Raw genomic sequence first — 19,855 nt, 5'->3', positions numbered from 1 at the left:
CCCCCAATCCCATTTCAGAAGCTGCCGTATACCTTCACTCTCCTCATCCTCGTTGTCCACCTGTAACAGCTGGTCCAGATGCTCTGGAAGGTTCTGGAAGTTCAGGGGGGTCCTGGGGAGAGCGAGAGGCTGCGAGGGGCCCAAAAGTCCTTCAAACCAGCCAGATGACACAAAACCCCTCTCCTACCCACTTTCCCAAGCTTTGGCTGCTGAGGCTCCAGAGAAAGGGTTGTGTCTAATCCTAGATTCTAGCATGCTGGAGGTCAGAAGACTAGATTATATGCTACACTAAAAATAAGGACTAGCCCAATCTGGTGCACCTCAGGACTGTTACAATAGGAGGGTCCTCTCTGCGCCTCAATTCCCTCATCTGTAGAAAGGAACAGTAGCTGTACATCAGAGATGCTGTAAAGACTCCAGGGAATGATGCGTGCTCCCCGCATACCCCCGCAACCCGCCTGCTCTTGAAGGTGGCTGTGCTGATTGTGCCTAGGAGAGGAAAACTGGGAGAAATGCCAGCCCCTAGGGTGGTCAGTACCAAGAACAGCTGCTCCGGCCCTTGACCCCAGGCCTGTGGTTCCTCTGGGGGGCAGACTTCCGGTCTCCCCACCACACCGCCAGGGAACTCTGTGTGTTGAATCAGAGATGTCCTGGCAGCATGAAGGGCTCAGCCCTCTGAGCTTCTGGCTGGCTCTGTCCTGTACCCGCCTGTATAGGCCAGTAGAGCACAGGGACCACCTATCGGCCACATGCCCCAGCCAAAGGGGCTGGGGAAACCTGTCTGAGTGCCCCCTCACGCTCCCAGCACACATAACCGGAGGAGGAAGGGCTCTGTCTAACCTTGGCCAGCTCTGCCCCTGAGTTCAGCTGCTAAGAATAGCAGGGAATGGGGTGGTGGAAACAAGCAGAGCTCGGCCAGAGCAGAGGCCCGATGCGCATCCGGATCCAGCCCGCAGATGGCCGGCACCTGTTCTTCCACCTCTAATCCCAGCTCCTACCCCATTCATCTGCCTGGGGCAGGATCTGGGTGAGGAGGTAGACAGGCCAAAGCACTGATTCTCTGGCAAGGCGGCTTCAACCCTGGCTCAGGGACTACATGCTCCCCTGCTGCGAGCTACGACTGCCCCTGAACTGCAGGAAGTGAAGATGCACGAAGCCTCCTCCCTATTCCTACTGAGGTGATGTGGCAGATAGGTGGTCCATGTGCTCTACTGGCCTATACAGGTGGGTACAGGACAGAGCCAGCCAGAAGCTCAAGGCCAGGTGATGGCCACACAGTGGGATGCTCAGTCATTAGTGCTGAAGGCTGCATATCTCTGAATATCCCAACGGTCCAGGGATAACAGGTTTCTTCAAAAGTAGTTCTTCCTGGCCTGCACTTGGGAGAGCTGCTCCATTCTCACGCCTGCCTGAAGAGCAGCTGTGGGCAGGCAGCCTGAGACTCTGCCTCCCTAAGCGCCTGCAGGACTGCCATCTGACCAATCCCAGCACTCGCCTGCCCTTTCTGGACTGTCCCGGTCCCAGCCCAGGGCTCTCCATCCACACAACCACTGACTGATGGCCCTGCCACCTGCCCTCCTTCCTGGCAGCCACGGCACCAGCAGCAGCAGGACCATCTCTGGTGTCACACGAAATAGGGATCAGATGGCCCTGGGAACAGGCCAGGACCAGGCTTGGGGTGGAGGTGGACAGCAGCCCTCCAGAAGTAGGAACCCCGTGGCCACCACAGCCGCTTAAACGGAACAGGCAACGATGCTGCGCCCCAACCCCCCGTCCCCCGTGCCTTCCCAGAAAGCAGACCGTGAGACAGAACAGCCCAGGCTGGCAAGGGGGCTGAGTGACAGGGACAGCCAGGCCTCACTGCAGGGAGGGAGAATTCGCACGACTCTTTGAAAAAGTAATTTAGCAAAAGTGACTGCAGTTCAAACACTTCAGCCACACGATCCCAAAATCCCTGGGCACCTTCACAACATTGTTTACAAAAGCAAAAGCCCCTCCAAACCAGGGCATGGCTAAGGGCTGACCGCTGGCCTGAAAGATGCCCACCAGGGTCCATTCGTAATGCAGAAAAACACTCAGGGGATACTGTTTGATGACAAAAATAGGATTTAAACATCTGTACTTTTGGAGGGATAGGCCCGTTATTTTGCTGGTACCGATGGTTTCACAGGTTATCTATACTAAAACTCTTTGTGTTGTACACTTTAAATATGTGGTTCACTGTGTGCCGATCATTCCTCAACAAAACTTTTTTTTAAAGGACTGACGGTGACAAAATTTTTTTGATTAAAAAAAAATTGTATACACCATAATTCAAACTACGAACGTTGTGAGATAAATAGAAAAATATCACACTTAAATTGTCATGTTAGAGTAACACAACAGGTGTTTTTCCTTCTTAGTGTCTGTCAAAGTGCCCTTATAACTTTGATATGGACTAAACATAAATGCATTAAGCTTGCAAGGAAAAGGGGCTGCTGGGGGACGTGCTTTATAGATTCAGGCAGAGGCTACGCAGGGCCAGTGTGACAGATACACAGGGGGCTGACCGTGGAGGTGTGAGGTGCTGCACTGAGCGCTGACGGGCGCGGCCCCCCTACGCCCCACAACGCCCCCAGAGGGAGGTTCTAGCACTGCCGGGGAGAGGAAAAAACGCTACCCAGAAGGCAGACACTCTGGCCGGAGGTATCACAGCCAGGAGTGGCAGAGTGAGAACGAAGCCCGTGCCAGCCTACCCAGGGCCCAGGCCCCCTTCCCCACAGTGCAGCCTCCAGTCGCCAGTCTGGTCCCTCAGAGAGAGGAGGGTGACCCGCCCAGCCATACCTGCTGGTGGCTACGGTGGACGCACGGTCAGGAGAGAAGATGCGGGACAGGTAGTCATTCAGCAGCTTTTCGGGCACGATGCCTGGGCCGCAGGTCGGAAGGGAAAGAAGGGTCATGTAGTGAGTGCGGCTCTCAGCCTCTGCTGGCCCCAGAGGCTCCTGGTCCTAAGCCAGCCGCAGGGGTCAGGAGAGCAGTCATGGGGGGCGCACTGCTCCATGGCGGCTGGTGGGGAAGAGCTGGCTGACAGGTACAGGGGTGCGGCAAGGCCTGAGGCTCACCAGACCTGGGCCCTTGGTGCCTTTGTCTCTTCCTTCTCTTTTCCTCAACACAAGGTGCCTCCTCCCAGCCCTGCCAGTCCTTACCTGTGACCCTGGATTTCTCAGTGTCCGAGGTCAGCCTATAGCTCTTGTGGGAGAAAGACATGCCGGCCCCCTTGGACGCCATCCTTCATCTCTTGTGGGCAGCCAGTGGTCCTGGAGGCTGAGCCAGAGGCAGAGGCTATCTATTTGAAGCCCACCAAGGGCTCCCACACCGACCTCAGGCCTAGGGTGGCAGGAAAGCTTGGGAGCAGGTGAGGCCACATGCATGCACACTCATACACATACCAACCCAGGACAGAGTAAAGCAGGGGCTCCCGCTTCCAACACAGGGAAGGAAGGTTGGGTAGGGCCTCACGTGACAGGGCCCCACTGTGTCTCAGTGCTCAGCACAGGGCATATGTTTGCTGAACCCAACCAAATGCTCCAACTCCGGGAAAATCAGACCAAAGCATCCAAAGCGAGGGGCCTAGCAGCAGAGCCCTGTATCCTTCTCGGTCATAAGCTACGCCGGTTCAAAGTCATATCCAGAAGAGGGAACCCTACACCACACTGCCCCGCGTGTAGTCTACCATCCGAGGGCTTGGTGCCACCTCAGCTACAGTCCTGCCGACACCCCAGGCCAGGACCTCCTTCCCCAGTTTGAGAATCTTCCCTTCTCTCATCCCAAGTCCCGCTAGTTTTCTTGTTCACACTCACACTGCCTCCAACCCCACCGGAGCACGACCCTTGCCCAGTCCTCATCGCGGACCATGTAGGCCTTCCCACCGCTGTCCCCCCTAACCCGGGCGCTGCCGCGGCTGCTTCAGAAGCCGCGCTAAGTTGCTGGTGGCAGCCTCCCTGTCTAAACCTGTGCTGTCCGATACAGTAGCCACTAGCCACATGTGGCTATTTGGATTTGAATTAAAGTTTAAAACAATTTTAAAGTCAATTTCTTAGTTATATTAGCCACATTGCAAGGATTCAGTGGCCACACGCGGCAAGTGTTTGCTGTCCTAGACACGGAAAATATGGGACACTCCCATCACCACCGCAGAAAGTTCTGTTAGAAAGCGCTCGTCTAGAGCCTGGTCCTCCAGCACTCGCTTAGACAGCACGCCCTTCTTATCTCACCCCAAACAGGTCCTCCGCTCCCATCACACACCCTTGCCCATGCCCAGTCTGTACCACCACGCCTGTCCCTGGGGAAGGTGACTCCTGCCCTGCCGCCCACCGCGGGCCGCCCACGGGCGTCCGTGACCGCTGCCGCTCTCACACCAGAGCAGGTGCAGGGCAGATTAGACACGGTCACCCGTGTGATGGGCAAACCTTCCAGACATCCACTGTGTCAGGTGCTGAGGACCCGGGTGAGAGGTGAATCTTGACTTTGCTCAGGGGCTCCCTGCCACGTCGATCCCGCCCAGCCCCACCGAGAGATCTGGGCTCGGAGCAGAACCGACCCCATCTCGGAGCCCAAGGACGCGGAGGGCAGCGCATGTCTCCCCCAAGTCGCCTCCGCCCAGCCCCAAGCTCCGGGGGATCCTCCAGGCCAGCTCCAGCCCGGAGCCCTGCATCACAGGCTGCGACCCCCGCGCGGCGAGCACTCTCGCACTGGACCGGCCGGGGCCGCGAGGGGGAGCCGCGGGGACCCGCCCCGCTCGGAGCCAGGGCTGCCCCTCACTCACCCCCAGCCTCGGCCGCCGCGTCCGGGCTCACAACATCCGCCCAGCCTCTCGGCTACGGCGCCCGTCCGGGGTCAAACTAAGCGCCGCCGCGCACGCGCACCGGCCCGCGACCGGCCTCCGCCAGGGGGCCCCCTCCGCTCCGCCTCCTGCGGCCAGGTTGTTCCCCGCCCCTGACTGGCCTGACCGCCCGACCGCCGAACCCGCCTGCGCAGCCGGCGCTCCTCGCCCGACCATGTCGGGACGCAGTGTGCTGACCGGGAGCCCCAGGCCGCCTACCCCGACTCCTGCCCGTACTAGGAGGCCCGGCCCGGATATCCCCTAAGGACGTCTGAAGGCCTCTCCTGTCAGGGTCCCTGCCTCCTCTTATCCCCACATCCATTCAGGCCAGACTCGTGCCCTCGCTCACCTCCCCCAGGATGGCACCTCTGGTGGGGCAGAGGCGTCCTCTCCGGACTCTACTCTCAGGGGCGTGAGCTGATCCGCCTACAGCTGGGGCTGATAAGTCAGCAAAAGGGGCAGGCTGCCCTGTAGCTGGGGCGGGGAACACGCCCCACTTCCCTGAGGGAAACTGAGGCTCAGAAAGGTTTAATATCACCGCTAGGGGCTGGAACCCAGGCCTCTGGCAGCAACCATGTTCATACTGCCCTTCTCTTCGGAGCAACTCAGGCTGCAAGGGGGCTCCACCTCCACCCCAGAGCACCTCAAGAGTCCCCCCTAAACCTTTCCAATCCCTGCTCCCTACATAGGGAGGCCTCTCATAGCTGTGCCAGAGTGAAGGCCCTTGCCCCTCACCCAGGGGGCCTGAGACCTGGCCCCACCCCCATTCCTGCCACTGGGTCTCAGGTCAGGTCCCAGCAGGCCTGGAGTGGGGGTGTGGAGCCAGTCACCCAATCCTGTAGGGACAGGTTTCATAATTTCCCGGATGGGGCTGCAGCGGATCACAGTGCGGCCTCCAACCAGGAGGATGGCTTGGCTCCCACTCCTGCTCCTTCTCACGCAGTGCTCAGGGGCTCCTGGTGAGTGCCCCCCCAACCCCTACTGATCCCCATTTACCTTCAGGAAGGGGTCAGCTCCAGCCCACGCTGCTATTCAAGCCAGAAGCTCACTTTTCTACTGGGCATGGAGGAGTGAGTGATCTTGGCTTCTTGCATAGAGCTGGTGGCCCCAGGAATGCAGATAAACGCTGCCTTTCAGGCCCGCCTTAGGACATCTGCTGTAGCATGAAGGCAGTGTCGGGAAGGCACACAGGCACGCACACGTGCAGGTAGCATCCCTCGCGAGCCTGATCTAAGCCTGTACCTAGCATATGTCCTCATGCTGGTGAGAGACCAGACTTGGAGCTGGAATGCCTGGGCTGGGCCTCTGCCTGGGCAGTATGACAGCTCTGAGCCTTGGCGTTCTCAGCTGAGAGATGAGATGAAACACGTTCCAGAGGGCAAGCTCCACCTCCCACTTCTCTCACAGAGAGCATGTTTTAGTCCTGAGCTTGGTTGGTGCCTTGCCCACGACATAGGCACTACCTTGTCTGGGACTGCATCTCCCATCCTGTACAGGGGTCTGACCCTTGAACGTATCCACGGAGTCCGTCCCAGAGCCTTGTAGCTTTGATCTCCTGAATGAATGAAGTGTGGATGTGCTGATCTGCGTGACCTGACATGCATGCCCACCATGCAGGGCAGCGCTCGCCTCTGAATGACTTCCAGGTGCTCCGGGGTACAGAGCTGCAACACCTGCTACACGCGAGGAGGCCTGGGCCTTGGCAAGAGGAAGTGGCAGATGCCGAGGAGTGTGCAGGGCGTTGCAAGCCCCTGCTGGACTGCAGGCGAGTGGTGACAGAACCTAAATAAGACCAGGAGCAGAGGACCCTGGGCACTGGGTGACCACGTGCCTCCTCCTCCCAGGGCCTTCCACTACAACGTGAGCAGCCACGGTTGCCAGTTGCTGCCATGGACCCAGAATTCACCCCACACTCAGCTGCAGCGTTCAGGGCGCTGCGATCTCTTCCAAAAGAAAGGTGAGTGGCTGCGGAGGAGGACGTGCTGGGGATGGGGGTGCGGGGGCCTCAGACTTTGTTGACCGTGGGTCTATTGCTCCCAGACTATGTGCGGACCTGCATCATGGGCAATGGGGTCGAATACCGGGGCACCGTCGCCATCACCACGGGTGGCATAACCTGCCAGAGCTGGAGCCACAGGTTCCCCAATGACCACAGGTGAGGCAGACACCTCCCGTCCGTCCCTGCCTGGCGGGCGCCTGCCCCCCAGCACGCACTGTATTGCAGCTCCCTGCACCTAGGTACCTGCCCACACTCCGGAACGGCTTGGAGGACAACTTCTGCCGCAACCCCGACGGAGACCCGGGAGGTCCATGGTGCTACACGACAGACCCTGCGGTGCGCTTCCAGAGCTGCGGGATCAAGTCCTGCCGGGAGGGTAAGCGGCTCCGGGAGCGGGAGGAGCATGGCCACGCCGGGCCACGAACTCACTGGCCCTGTGTCTCCAGCCACTTGCTTTTTGTGCAATGGCGAAGATTACCGTGGCGCAGTGGACCGCACAAAGTCGGGACGCGAGTGTCAGCGCTGGGACCTGCAGCACCCGCACCCGCACCCCTTTGAGCCTGGCAAGTACGCGAGGGAGGGCCGGCCGCCAATCCGGCCGGGCTTAGGGAGGGCGGGGCCCGACATGAGGCAGTAGGTCGGGGACTGAGAGCCAGGGTCTTGTACACGCCCCGCTACCGCCGCCAGGTTCCTGGACAAACACCTGGACGACAACTATTGCCGGAATCCAGACGGCTCAGAGCGGCCTTGGTGCTACACCACAGACCCGCAAGTGGAGCGAGAGTTCTGCGACCTCCCGAGCTGCGGTAGGACGCGAGGACCTGGCCTGGGAGACCCCTGGGACATGTGGGGGCGTGGCCTAGCTGGAGAATGGGGTGGGCCTGGGCGTGATCCGGCAGGGGATCCGGGAGAGTGGGGCTCGGCCGGCCTGAGCCCCAGCCCGCGTCTCAGCTCCGGCTGCGCCACCAACCGGCCTCGGTCCATCCAAGGGTCCGAGGTACAGCCAAGGCGCGAAGCCACGACGCTCAACTGCTTCCGCGGGAAGGGCGAGGGCTACCGGGGCACGGCCAACACCACGACGGCGGGAGTGCCCTGCCAGCGCTGGGACGCGCAGACGCCGCATCCGCACCGCTTCGCGCCGGAGAAATACGCGTGCAAGTGAGGTGGCGGGCAGTCCCTGGAGGCGGTCTCCCGCGGGGCGGGGACCTGAGGAGAGTGGCCCGGGGCGGAGCTCGGAGGGAGGCGGGGCCCGGGGCGGCGCCGGAGCCTGCGCTGAGAGGAGCGCCTGCCCAGGGACCTGCGCGAGAACTTCTGTCGGAACCCCGACGGCTCGGAGGCGCCCTGGTGCTTCACGTCGCGGCCCGGAATGCGGGTCGCGTTCTGCTACCAGATCCGGCGCTGCACCGACGACGTGCGGCCGAAGGGTAAGGCCGGGGGTGGGGCCGATGGTACCCAGCTGCAGGGCTGCGGCGAGCGCCGGCTGACGGCCGCCCCCATCCGCCCGCCGCAGAATGCTACCACGGCGCGGGCGAGAAGTACCGCGGCTCGGTCAGCAAGACCCGCAAAGGCATCCCGTGCCAGCGCTGGTCCGCAGAGAAGCCGCACAAGTCGCTGTGAGTCCGTGGGCGCGCCAGGCCCCTCTTACGCGACACGCCGGCGCCCTGTCCAACTGGAGCCCGGCGGGGCCTCGGGATTACCCTATGATTTTGCTCCCGCTCCTGCCTAGGTTCACGCCCACCTCCGCCCCACACGCTCAGCTGGAGGAGAACTTCTGCCGGAACCCGGACGGGGATAGCCATGGGCCCTGGTGCTACACTACGGACCCGGGGACTCCATTCGACTACTGTGCACTGCAGCGCTGCGGTGAGCCCCGGTGACACTCTCCCGAGACCCCGCCCCCTGGCCTCCACCGCCAGTGTCTGGCTGTCTGGCTCTTAAGTGGGGTGAACTTGGCTCTTTCAGATGATGATCATCCGCCGTCCATCCTGGAGCCCCCAGGTAAGGGCTTGAGCCCAGGCGGGTCGGGGCCCTCTGCCCCTCATCTTCAGGTAGTTGGAGTTTCATCCAGCCCATGCTATCCCCCAGACAAGGTGCTGTTTGAGAAGTGTGGCAAGAGGGCGCCTCACCTGGACCAGCATGGCTCCAAGCTGCGTGTGGTGGGGGGCCATCCTGGGAACTCACCCTGGACAGTCAGCTTGCGTAACCGGTGAGGCACAACTGCCCGTCTCCCCAAGAGAAGAGCTGAGGCTCTGTCTTCTGTGCAGGGTGGGAATCTGTCCCTGTCTCTGGCCAAGAAATGGCAGGTCCAGCCTGTGTGCAAGACTCACTGTTCCCTCTCTTATCTCTCGTTCTCCAGGCAGGGCCAGCATTTCTGTGGGGGGTCCCTAGTGAAGGAGCAGTGGGTACTGACTGCACAGCAGTGCTTTTCCTCGTGGTGAGCTTCCCTCGGGTTTGGGGACCTGCCCAGTCCCACCCCTGCCTTCACCTTCCCCAGGGCAGCCAGCAGGTGAGCCATGGGGCCGCAGACAGTCGTGACTGACTTAGCAGAGCTTCTCTCCCAGCCATGTGTCTCTCTTGGGCTATGAGGTGTGGCTCGGCACCAGGTTCCAGAACCCGCAGCCCGGGGAGCCAGGCCTGCAGCGGGTCTCAGTGGCCAAGATGGTGTGCGGGCCCTCAGGCTCCCAGCTTGCTCTGCTCAAGCTGGAGAGGTGTGTGGCAATTCAAGAGGGTGAGCTGGGCCTGGGCCTTGTGGCCTCATGCCCTGAGTGCCCTCATTCTTGCTAAAGACCTGTGACCCTGAACCAGTACGTGGCCCTGATCTGCTTGCCCCCTGAGCGGTTTGTGGTGCCTCCAGAGACCAGGTGTGAGATCGCAGGCTGGGGTGAGAGCAAAGGTAAGAGCACAGTGTAGCGGCAAGGACTGCTGCAGGCCGGGGGGCCCAGCCCTGGGCCCTCCCCAGACGCCCACCCCTCCTTCCCATCCCCTTCACGGTACAGAGAACAACTCGGTCCTAAACGTGGCGTTGCTGAACGTCATCTCCAATCAGGAATGCAATCTCAAGCACCGAGGACGCGTCCGTGAGAGTGAGATGTGCACAAAGGCACTGCTGGCCCCTGCGGGCGCCTGCGAGGTCGGTGGCAGGGCCCCTGGCCAGGCTAGGGAGGGTCCGGGAAGCCGAAAATGTCACGCTTCACCCCCAAGGGGGCTAGTCCTTGCCATGGCCCAGGCACCTCACCAGCTCTCCCCCCTCCCAGGGTGACTACGGGGGCCCACTTGCCTGCTTTACCCATGACTGCTGGGTCTTGGAGGGAATTATAATCCCCAACCGAGTGTGTGCACAGCCCCGCTGGCCAGCCGTCTTCACACGTGTCTCTGTCTTTGTGGATTGGATCCACAAGGTCATGAGGCTGAGCTAGGCCCGCCCTCAATCCCATGCTGCTGGGGAAGGACAAGGCTTCCTGTCAAACATAAAGGCACCTTTCCTCTCTATGCCTGTGCTTCTTAGCCTCTGCTTCTAGGGAATGAATTGGCAACTCCTTACTAGGGCCTGGGTGGCCTGAGCCCTGGGCTGAGCGATTCGAACCTTAGGACAATCTTAGCCCGTGGGTGCTGTGGGGGAGCAGGGCCTCACTAGTCCCCCACATAAACTGTGGGGAGAGGAGGGGTGTGGGGCAGGGCAGTTTCTAACAGAAGGGGCTGCAGCAGAGGGAGCTAGCTTGGGGGAGTCCCAGTTGGCCAGGAAAGGTAGCGGCTGAAATTCTCACTGTCTCTCCCCTTCTCACACTGGATGTAGATTCCAGCCTTATGGCTACCACACCTGGGGCCAATGTACTCTAAACCCCAAGGGTGGGGCTGGGATTAGGAATGGCTTGGCACGAAGTACCAGCAGGAACCGGACTCTGTCCTCATTTATTATAACCAGATAGCCCACATTTCTCTGCTCACCCATCATCCATGGACTCCTGAGCCCAGGAGGCCGCTCGCTGCTCTGCCAGACCCTAAGGCTCTCCAAGAGCCAAGCGTGGCATCTGCCAACCAGCTCATGGGGAGAAAGGCAGGGCTTCATCTGCCCAAGTGCGTTTTCAGCCAGAGCACGGCGTTCATGAAGCTGTCTGACTCCACTTCCACCTCTGACAGCGCATGGGTGCTTTTGGGGTAGAGCAGGAGCCTGGAGAGGTCGGGCAGCAGCGTTTGAGGTTGGAGGGTCCTCCCCTGCTCCCCAGCCCATCAGCCTCCAGGGCTGTCCTGCTGCACTCACCGAACAGGCACATCCCGGGCCTTGAGGGCGCGGTAGTACTCTATGCCCTGCTTGAAGGGCACACGCCGGTCCTCCTGGGCCAGCATCAGCAACAGCGGTGTCTTCACCTGGGTGTGTGGGGCGTGATGGTGAGCAGGGCCCTGGGCTCTGGACGCACTGGTAGCACACGGGCAGGGGGCAGGCTGTGTACCTGAGGTATATACTTGATGGGTGACTTGTCCAGCATCTCAGCTAATATGCCGAAGTCTGGCAGGCAGTCGTAGCTGTAAGGGAAGCCCGCCTCCACCACGCACCTGCAAGAGACTGAGCTGACGCATCCCCTGGAGCTCGGGGGCCTGGGCACTCCATGGGGGTGTGGGGTGGAGGGGAGAAGGGCAGGGACCTGAGGCGCACACCCACCAGTCAGGGATGTCAGTGGAGCCTATCATGGAGGCGATGTTGGTCACAGGGTTCCGTGCCACACAGGCGCCATATGTCTCTGGGTACTGACCAATCAGGTGGCAGGAGAGGAAGCCCCCATGGGAACCACCCATAAGGGCCACTCGGTCTGCGTCAAAGTGTTCCTCCTGGAGCACCTGCTCTACTGCAAACTATAGGGTGGGGCAGAGCACATTGCTACCAGCTGGCTGCCTGCCACACCCCCAACTCCACCCTCCAGCCTGTTCAGAAGCCCCAGCCTCTGCTACCTGGACGTCCTTCACATCTTGGTATCCCACATTGCCAGGGAGGGAGAAGATGCTGTCCTGGCCAAAGCCCGTGGAGCCACGATAGTTCACTGGAGGCCAGGGAGGGACCAGATAAGGCGGTCAAGTGGCATTCCCAGCTCCCTGGGCACCCTTTCGCCCATCTGTGAAGTGGGCTTTGGGGCCAGCAACACACAGACTGCCACAGGGAAGGGGCCAACAGCTTTGAGGCTGTTCTCTAGGGACCACAGTGCCCTTTTCATGGAGGTCCCCAGTTAGTCCATGGTGTTGCCATGCTATGGGGCCAGAGGCTGGGCCAGGGCAGTTCCTGGTAGCGGTTACCAGGTCTGGGCTACAGCGAGGCCTAGAGACTAGGGTGGTACCCATGGTGCTTGTACAAACCCTCTTGCCCCTACAGTCCTAACAGAGCTGCAGGGCCCTGCTCACTCACCTAGTAGTACTGCAAAGCCCAGCTTGCAAAACATGGCTGGGAACAGCATCCAGGCAGTGACAAAGCATGCGTGGGGCCCCCCTGCAGACGGAGCAGAGGATGAAAGAGGCAGCTGGGACGGGCGGTGGGAGGGCAGGGGCAGTTAGGGCAGATGCCTACCGTGAGGAATGACCACCATGGGCACCTGGGTCTTATCTGGAGGATCACTGGGCTGCAGAAGGATTGCTTCAAAGTCAAGGCCAGCTGCAAGGAGAGGGCAGCAGTTAGCAGAGCCATTGCTACTGCCCAAGGCCTGCCCCAGGCAAGCCCTCAGCGGGTGCTGCAGGTCTGCGGGTGAGCCCTGGGACAGACACCTGGCTAAGGCAATCCCACACGGCAACACACAAACCCGAGGACGCTCATGCTCTGGCCCAGTGAGACCAAGCTCTGATGCTCAGAGCAGACACCCAAATGCCTGGGTGCTACTCCCATGACCACCCACAAGAAGAAGAGAAAACCTCTTGGAGGTAATCCCAAGAAACCCCACAACGTGAGGCAGGAGGCAGGAAAGGTGACCACAGATGCTGTGTGCTGGGGAACTTGGAGAAGGCGTCCTCTGCCCTGGCCCAGCTCACCATACTCCATATTCTCTTGCTCTGGGGGCGGCTGGAGCACCCGGATGCCCCAGGAGATGTCAGGAATGGGCTCGGCTTCCTCCAGGGACACCCATAACACTGACTGCTCCTTCCCCGCAGGAGGCAGGAACCCAACTTTCTGCCGAGGGGAAAGAGTGCGTCACGGGGGGCCTGGCTGCCTCCCTGCCCTTCCACCTCTGCCCAGGGTGGGAGGTGGGCAGCTTTCGCAATGCTGGACCTTCACCCGTCCAGGGGGCACAGCACGGATTCCTGCTGCGGGCTTGGCCTCTCACGTGCTGACTGGCCATAGTCCGACTCGGGCCAGTTCTCTGACCTGGGGAGCTGGGCCTGCACAGAACCCCCTCCTCCTGGCCTGGGGACCACTAACACTCACCAGGCTTGGGGGTAGGCTGGGCGTGGAGAACTGCACTACCATGAGATCCTGGTCAATTGTGAGCAGCTTCCAGCTTCCACCTGGCCCCCCTGAAGAATGTAGATGCTACTAAGCACCTGGCAGGGGCCACCACCTTTCCCACCCAACTCCCTGCAGAGCCAGACTCCTTGGAAGCTCTACAGCAGGGCGCCCCTTCTACCCCGAGACGCAATGGGATGCCCACAAAGGGACTATCACAAACACCCACGGTCCCTGGGGAGCCTCCTGCTCAGTCTACTGTGAATCCACCTGACACTGGCTGTGCCCAGGAACTGCTAGATCTGGGGACACCCCAGACCACCATGGCACATCCCATCCACCCCTTGATGACTGCAGCCTGCAGGAGTGGCAGCTAGGCCCAGGGGGTTGGGGCAGTGCTGATTCTGGGCAGTGGGGTCCAAGGAGATTCTGAAGCAGGGCCTGTATGACAACATGGTACTCTGCTAGCTTTGTGAGGAGTGAGTATAGTCAGAGTATAGTCAGGGAGGACTCAACAGGGGCAGAATCGCCAGGCCTGGGTAAGATGAGGGAGCCAACAAGGCTTCCTCCTGAGCCGTGAGTAGCAGAGTCGCCTCTGCCTAAGGTACGGAGAGGGGGAAGGACCAGCAGATCTTAGCAAGAGGGAGTTCTGTACGTTTACGGAGTACAGGTGGGGACCACGTGGAGGCAGGGCCAGGACATATGAAGCAGAGAGGGGCAAGGGAGGCAGGCTCTTGGGTAGGTAAGGGTGCTGCATGGGCAAGGTCGTCGTGAGACTATCAGTAAAGGCTACAGGACAGTCACTGGTGCAGAGTGGCCAAGAGTGCCACTACTACCCCACATGCCTGAGCCCTAGTCCCTGGCCTGGCTGGCCCACTCACCAGCCGTCAGGGAAGTCACAGTGCCCATCTGGGTGTCCACGGCAAACAGGTCCTAGAGCAGAAAGCAGGCCGCGTGTGGCACCACAGCCAAGAACCCCGTGGGTCCTGCCCCCATTTCCTCCCTACTCTCAGGGAGCCCGGGGCCGGGCCCGGCCAGGGCTGCGAGCGACAATAGTGATGGCCACTCAGGACAGTGGGGAGTGGCCTAAGGGCCTGGATTCAAACCCCGGCCCTGTCGCACGTGCTGGGTGACGCCGGGCAAGGGAAGGAGTGCCTTTGAGCCAGAATAAGGACCGCGTGATATCACATCTAAAAGGAGCCTGGCACACTGTGGGTGTGCCCACCCAGTTCCTGGGAGAAGGCCCCTGTCCCATCTCTATCAGCTCCCCGTGTACTGTTTATTCAGGGGCCCACCCTAGTGGCAGCTGTCTTGTCCCTGAGCTAAAAGGACTGGCGGAACGGGACTGTATTTATGCCTCACAAAAAAAAAAAAAAAAAAAAACCAGGGGCTCTGTTGTAGTTACTACAGGATACCAGGACCAAGGATGGCCTCTGAGGCCACCAAGGCAGCCAACATCCCAAGGAAAAGTGAATCCGGGAAGGAGTCAGGCCCTTAAGGGCCCGGGAGACCTTGTGGCTTGGTGTTCCACCCACTGGTGCGCATGTGCCGCGCATACCCTGGGCCCAGGGGCCGCCTCTCAGCACAGTCAGGGCCCCTCACCTGCCGGCTGCGCTGAGCCGAGTCGAAAACCACTCTCTGGCTGTCAGCTGACCAGCATCCCAGAGGCAGAAAGTTGCAGTAGATCCCAGAGAAGCACTCTGTGAAGGCAGGACAGAGAACTTCTCTGTCCTGGGGGCCATGTCCAGGACAGGAGGTGCAGGGGGTCAAGACTGAGGCAGGCAGGGCTGCTCAGGAATTCACCTGGGGCCCCTGCACCGGTGACAGGATGGCAGTCCCACACGTCGGGGCACCCTAGGTGATGAGGACCTGCCTGGAGAGGGCGCTGAGGGGCAGAGGCCTCTGGAGGTCTGGGGGAGGAAGAGCTCGGGAGCTTCCGAGAGCAACTGCAGGGGCTCGGGGGAAATACCCCTGCCTCCCTACGAGCTGCTCTTATTTGGCCCCTGGTAGGTACCAGGTGCTGCCTGTCCATTATAGTGCTTAGCACAGCACCTGTCACGGAGCGCTGACTAAACTCTAGCCTTTGCTCTCATCACTCGTTTAACCCGCACTACAGTCCTGTAAAGGAAGGGACAACCACCCGCTCCACAAATGGAGAAATGGCAGCTCAGGGAGGCCAGGACATTGTCCATGGACACACAGCTAATAATGGGTCAGAGCTGGGGTTCAGGCCAGGTCCCCAATGCTGCATCCCTGCAGCCCGAAGAGGAGGAGGCCATCCCTTGTCCACTGGACTCCTGGAACTGACCAGGCCGCCTGAGAAAAGAGATTCTCTCCCCTGATGTCCAGGATCAGCAGAGCTTGGGAGCACCTGAGACTGTGCCCAGAGCCTGTCGGCCCAGGGCCACCCTCCCAGAGACCTGCTGCCTCAATGGCTTGGCCTGGACCACTGTTGGGTGGGGGTGTGGAGTGGGATAAAGCAGCACCCTTGGGCTCAGAGACTCTCTAACAGGACGTTCCAACCTGGTGCAGGTTCTGAGACCCCTGCAGGAACAGTGGCTTTAGGAAGCCACTGGAAAAGAAAGAAATCTAACTATGAGCTACAGCATGAGAATGAAATAATCCAAATCCTCAGCCAGCTCGGGCCGCTCTGATCTCAGCTTTGGGCCAGCTGACTCTCTCTATCGGAACCCTTCCCCATGGTGATGGCTCTGCTGCCTGTGGAGGCTGGACATGGGGCTGGCCCAGCAGGGAGGGAGACTTCAGAAGGAACCCAGGAAGGAATTGCTGAGGCGGCTAGCCCATCGCCTGGATAACAGATGGCAGAAAACCAGCTTCACACCCACCAGGCGACACACCCCTTACCTCCCAGCTGCCGAGGCACTATGTCTACCACCACCGAGGTGACCCTGGTATACCAGTCATACTGCAAGAGAACGTAATGGTCAACCAGAGGACTGGCAGTGCCTGACCTATCTGCTTTCTAGTGATCTGGACCAGATGTCTGGAAGGGCCTCTGACTTTCACTAGAGCTCTTCTCGGGCAAGGACTAAGACTGTAACTGCCTACCACACCCCAGCCCCTTGCAGAGCCTGCCATGTGCAGCGGAGAAGCAAAGGGAGGAGCATTCTTGTTGACAAAGAATGCTCTCAAGGCAGTGCGTCTTGACAGTGCAAAGCCCCCCATGCCAGCACTCCGCCTCCAGGCTCTGCTTTGAGAGGACAGGAAAGACTCACACCATCCCTGCATCCAGGAGGGGCTCGTGGGGAGACGAGGCTGACCTTCACCCCGCCCCGCCACCGCCCACCTCCAGCTCACCAGGCACAGCTGACTGCACTGATGATGGGGGATCAGAGATGGGTATTGCAGGTAGACGATGCGACACTGGTCTGGACTCAGCCGGGGAGAAGAGACGGCCAGAGAGTCATCCGAGAGGAGCTCTGGGTCAGACAGAAACGTGAGCGTCGTGCAGGCTGACGGGGCGAGTGTCAGCGAAGCACCGGTGGGCACCTCACTTACCACACTTTCCCTCGATGAGATCCACATAGTACAGGGCTGACCTGGAACCACCAGAGCGACACTTAACCTCAAGGCCGGCATGAGCTGCCAAGCGCCCTGCCTCGCCCGCCTTCTCACCTGCGATTGCTGCAGAAGTGGACACCTAGCCGGAAGGGCTCATGCTGCCAGCCTACGAACACTACACCTGTGTCTCCAGGGGCCCAGAAGGCCTGTGAACAAGACCACAGGGCAGGTGTGAACAAGGGGCAGTGGCTCAGGCAGGGCGCCCAGCCTCGAGGAGTATGTAGGCGGAGTCAGCGCTAACCTGTCCAGGGGACACACTCTCAGGGACTCCCTCAAGCACAGAGACGTTGCCGCTCTCGACATCCAGGACGCAGAGCACTGGAGTGCTCTTGGAAACCATGTTTTCTCCCCAGTCTTCATAAAACACAAACTGATCCCCCTGAGAACACAAGGTACTCAATCCCCTGTCTTGCTAGAGCCTGCCCTGTCCCCTGGAAGCCAGTGCCTCCCCAGTTCTGACAGGCGCAGTGTGGGCAAGGCACACACTGAGGCCTGCGGGGCCTGCAGGAACTGGCCATGACCCTGAGCACCTTGATGGCCTCGTCTGCCTTCTTCGGCCTAGCCATCTCGTCATCACTGCCACTGACGTCCAAAGCTTTGGTATGAAAGAAGGACTCAGCCTTGGGGCGCTTCTTCTCTGCCACGTACAATAAGTGTGTCTCCGAGTGTGACCAGGACAGGCAGCCAAAGTAGTCTGGGTGAGGAAGTGCCAATCAGGGGGAGCCCAGGGCTGTGGCCGCCCCTCCTGCCCGCCCTGCCTGCTCCCAGGCAGCTGCCTCACCGTCCTCATACACCGGCCCGTGTTTCTCCAGCGCCGACAGGCTCACGCTCTTGAGCTTCCGGTTCTTCTCCCAGACCTGAGGACATCTAGGCATCAGGCTTCTGGCCCCCGCCTCCCCCAACGGAGCCTTATGTGGCCCCAGTTGCCCACCACCTGGTCCCATGCAGACACACCTCCAGGAACTGCTTCTCCTCCCCAGGGCCTGAGACTCCAGCCTTGCGCAGCACGGCCTTCATGGCGCCTGAAGGAGACTCTCTGCTCAGCAGCCTGAGGAAGACATGGGGTGGCAGGTCAGGATCATCTCCCACCCAAAGATAGCCCCATCCTGCCCCCTTACTGGCCACAACCTCTTAGGCAAGATTCTTGAGGCTTCGGACCCACATCCATTCCTACAGCCCTTCTAGTCCCTCCATGGCAACTGGCCTTGCCTCTCCTCCCTGGGGCATGGGCTCTACTCTCCTCAGCCTCCCTGAGCTTCCATGAGCTCTACCCCAGGCCCAAGTCGGGAGCAAACCTCCAGTGTTTATCAGGCCATGTCACTAGAGACGGCATGAGCTCCCAAGGGGCAGGAAGCTGGCTCCTGGCCTCATTTCTACACACAGGCACATGGCAGGCATTCCTAAATGCCTTGAAGATGGCTGTGGCCTTGCTCACATTCTTCCTCCCTCAAACTTACTCCCCCCGGGTTTCCACACTGTTGCCTGCAGGCCCTGCAAACACCACTGAGTCGCCATCATGGAACACCAGGTACTGGCGGCAGAATCGAATGTTCTCCATTCGGTCCAGGTCCCTCTGAGTCCACTCTGTGAGGAGAGGCATGACGCTGCTCAGCTTAGCCCATCTCCGCACAGGCTCTCCCCACCCCACCCCAAGGAAGGGTCAGCCCACCTCCCTCGATCTGTCTCCAGATATTCTGGGTGCAGGATGGACAACACTTGGTCACAACTCAAGCCTAGGTCTCCAGAGCCTGAGGTGATGGCCTCTTGGAGGGAAACCACTACTGTTCCCAGTACCAACCCTGGAACTTTAAGGGCACCCTGCCAGGTCTGAGACAGGGTGACAGGGATCAGCCCCATAGGTCCCACAACCAGCACCCAAGTCTAAATTCTACTCCCACCCCCTCAACTCATGCACTCATGGGAACCGTCCCATGACACCCTGAAAACCGAGAACAGCCAACCCCACACACCTGTGTGCACATACCCCCCATAGGGGGTGCACCCTTCCACCCCCATGCATCCCAAGACCTGTCTTCCTCCACACACCCGTGTGCACTGGCAAGCATCGGGCCCTGCACACCCGCCTCCTCTCCACCCGAGTGGGCCCGCCACCGGATTCCCCTCCATATACACACCAGTGTGCACAGTCCGGTAGCGACCCCCGTACTGCGTGGTGACCTCCGGGCCCAGGCAGGCGGCGCTCAGCGCGGGCTGGCGGCTAAGGCCCCGGTACAGCGCCGCCGCCTCCTCGGGCTCGCTCAGCAGCACCTGCGCAGGGGACACACTAGTGTCAGGCCCGGCCCGGGCTGCCAAGACCACGGGAACCGCCGACCGAGCCCTCACCTGCCGCTCCATGGTCACAGTCGGTGGCCGGGGCAAGGCGGGGCGTGCGGGCGCCCGGAAGTGAGGCTTCGGGGGCGGAGCCCAGAGCGGCTCCCGGGTCTCCGCTCCCCCGGGCCGCGCGGTGGGCGGGGCGGGACTTCTGACGAATGGGCAGGGGCCGTTGGCGGAGGGGCGTGGCCTTGAGGGAAGACTGGGACCTTCGCACCCGGGGGCGTCCTGGGGGTGAGGGACAGGGGCCTCGAGGACTGGAGCAGGCCCTTTACGGGCGCGCGAGGCTGGTGAGAGGCGGAGTCGGGGGCCAAGCTCCAGGCCGTCTTACTGGAGAGGAGGGAATGGGACCTCCAAGGAGAGGGCGCGGCACTGTGGAAACGGAATACCGGAGTGGGTCTTCCGGGAGAGGCGAGGTCAGTGAGGGACTATAGGGCCCACGTAAGAAGCGGGTGAAGCCTGAGTCGTGATCAGGCTATGAGGCGAAAGAAACTAGACGGGACGGGGTGGGCCAGGCCCTGAGCAGCCGGACTCAGACCAATGAATCTTTGAAGATGGGGGCCGGGGCGGGGCTGAGCCAGTGAGGGTCTAACCAGAACAGCTCGGGGAGGGGCGGGGCCTAGAGAGCCTTCCCAGCAGGGACCGCCCCCCGCCACCCCCTCCA

At 60.7% G+C, this 19,855-nt stretch overlaps 3 protein-coding genes across 13 annotated transcripts in view; 1 reads left to right on the top strand and 2 right to left on the bottom strand.

The window, feature by feature from the left end:
- Nucleotides 1-6,238, bottom strand: part of RNF123 (ring finger protein 123) — a 28,579-nt gene extending 22,341 nt beyond the window's left edge. For 2 of the 10 annotated variants that reach the window (XM_036219766.1, XM_036219767.1), the window contains exons 1-2: nucleotides 321-2,793; nucleotides 33-129 (exon numbers count right to left, since the gene is read on the bottom strand). In XM_036219766.1, coding sequence (XP_036075659.1) covers nucleotides 33-129; nucleotides 321-812 — 589 coding nt within the window. In that variant the 5' untranslated portion in view covers nucleotides 813-2,793. Of the gene's footprint in view, nucleotides 1-32; nucleotides 130-320; nucleotides 2,794-2,823; nucleotides 2,906-3,185; nucleotides 4,541-4,579; nucleotides 4,759-4,804; nucleotides 4,874-5,210; nucleotides 5,262-5,857 lie in introns of those variants that run through there. The other 8 variants (XM_036219771.1, XM_036219770.1, XM_036219768.1 and 5 more) reach the window with 8 other exon arrangements.
- Nucleotides 5,371-10,349, top strand: MST1 (macrophage stimulating 1). 2 transcript variants are annotated; one of them, XM_016149952.2, is made up of 18 exons: nucleotides 5,371-5,820; nucleotides 6,479-6,626; nucleotides 6,706-6,818; nucleotides 6,902-7,016; nucleotides 7,100-7,236; nucleotides 7,307-7,427; nucleotides 7,548-7,666; nucleotides 7,850-8,018; nucleotides 8,154-8,284; nucleotides 8,371-8,473; nucleotides 8,587-8,723; nucleotides 8,823-8,851; nucleotides 8,939-9,066; nucleotides 9,217-9,294; nucleotides 9,422-9,568; nucleotides 9,647-9,753; nucleotides 9,857-9,990; nucleotides 10,115-10,349. In XM_016149952.2, the coding sequence occupies exons 1-18, from the start codon at nucleotides 5,727-5,729 to the stop codon at nucleotides 10,274-10,276; spliced, it is 2,172 nt and encodes a 723-aa protein (XP_016005438.2). In that variant the 5' UTR covers nucleotides 5,371-5,726; the 3' UTR covers nucleotides 10,277-10,349. The 2 variants fall into 2 exon arrangements, with proteins under 2 accessions (XP_016005438.2, XP_016005437.2); XM_016149951.2 differs by having other exon boundaries at nucleotides 8,823-8,858; nucleotides 8,946-9,066.
- Nucleotides 10,350-10,740: 391 nt separating this feature from the next.
- Nucleotides 10,741-19,315, bottom strand: APEH (acylaminoacyl-peptide hydrolase). The gene is made up of 22 exons (XM_016149950.2): nucleotides 19,204-19,315; nucleotides 18,996-19,128; nucleotides 18,318-18,444; nucleotides 17,815-17,908; nucleotides 17,642-17,717; nucleotides 17,391-17,554; nucleotides 17,102-17,239; nucleotides 16,915-17,006; nucleotides 16,798-16,838; nucleotides 16,597-16,718; nucleotides 16,144-16,204; nucleotides 14,881-14,978; nucleotides 14,160-14,211; nucleotides 13,261-13,349; nucleotides 12,867-13,005; nucleotides 12,412-12,495; nucleotides 12,253-12,333; nucleotides 11,805-11,893; nucleotides 11,518-11,708; nucleotides 11,309-11,411; nucleotides 11,119-11,225; nucleotides 10,741-11,028 (listed from the first exon to the last, which is right to left on the bottom strand). The coding sequence occupies exons 1-22, from the start codon at nucleotides 19,213-19,215 to the stop codon at nucleotides 10,923-10,925; spliced, it is 2,199 nt and encodes a 732-aa protein (XP_016005436.2). The 5' UTR covers nucleotides 19,216-19,315; the 3' UTR covers nucleotides 10,741-10,922.
- Nucleotides 19,316-19,855: the final 540 nt, after the last annotated feature.

The sequence above is a fragment of the Rousettus aegyptiacus genome, unplaced genomic scaffold (assembly GCF_014176215.1).
Source record: "Rousettus aegyptiacus isolate mRouAeg1 unplaced genomic scaffold, mRouAeg1.p scaffold_m13_p_4, whole genome shotgun sequence".
In the NCBI taxonomy this organism is placed as follows: Eukaryota; Metazoa; Chordata; class Mammalia; order Chiroptera; family Pteropodidae; genus Rousettus; species Rousettus aegyptiacus.
Note: the sequence above shows the minus strand (reverse complement) of the source record. Positions and strands in the feature narration are given on the sequence as shown.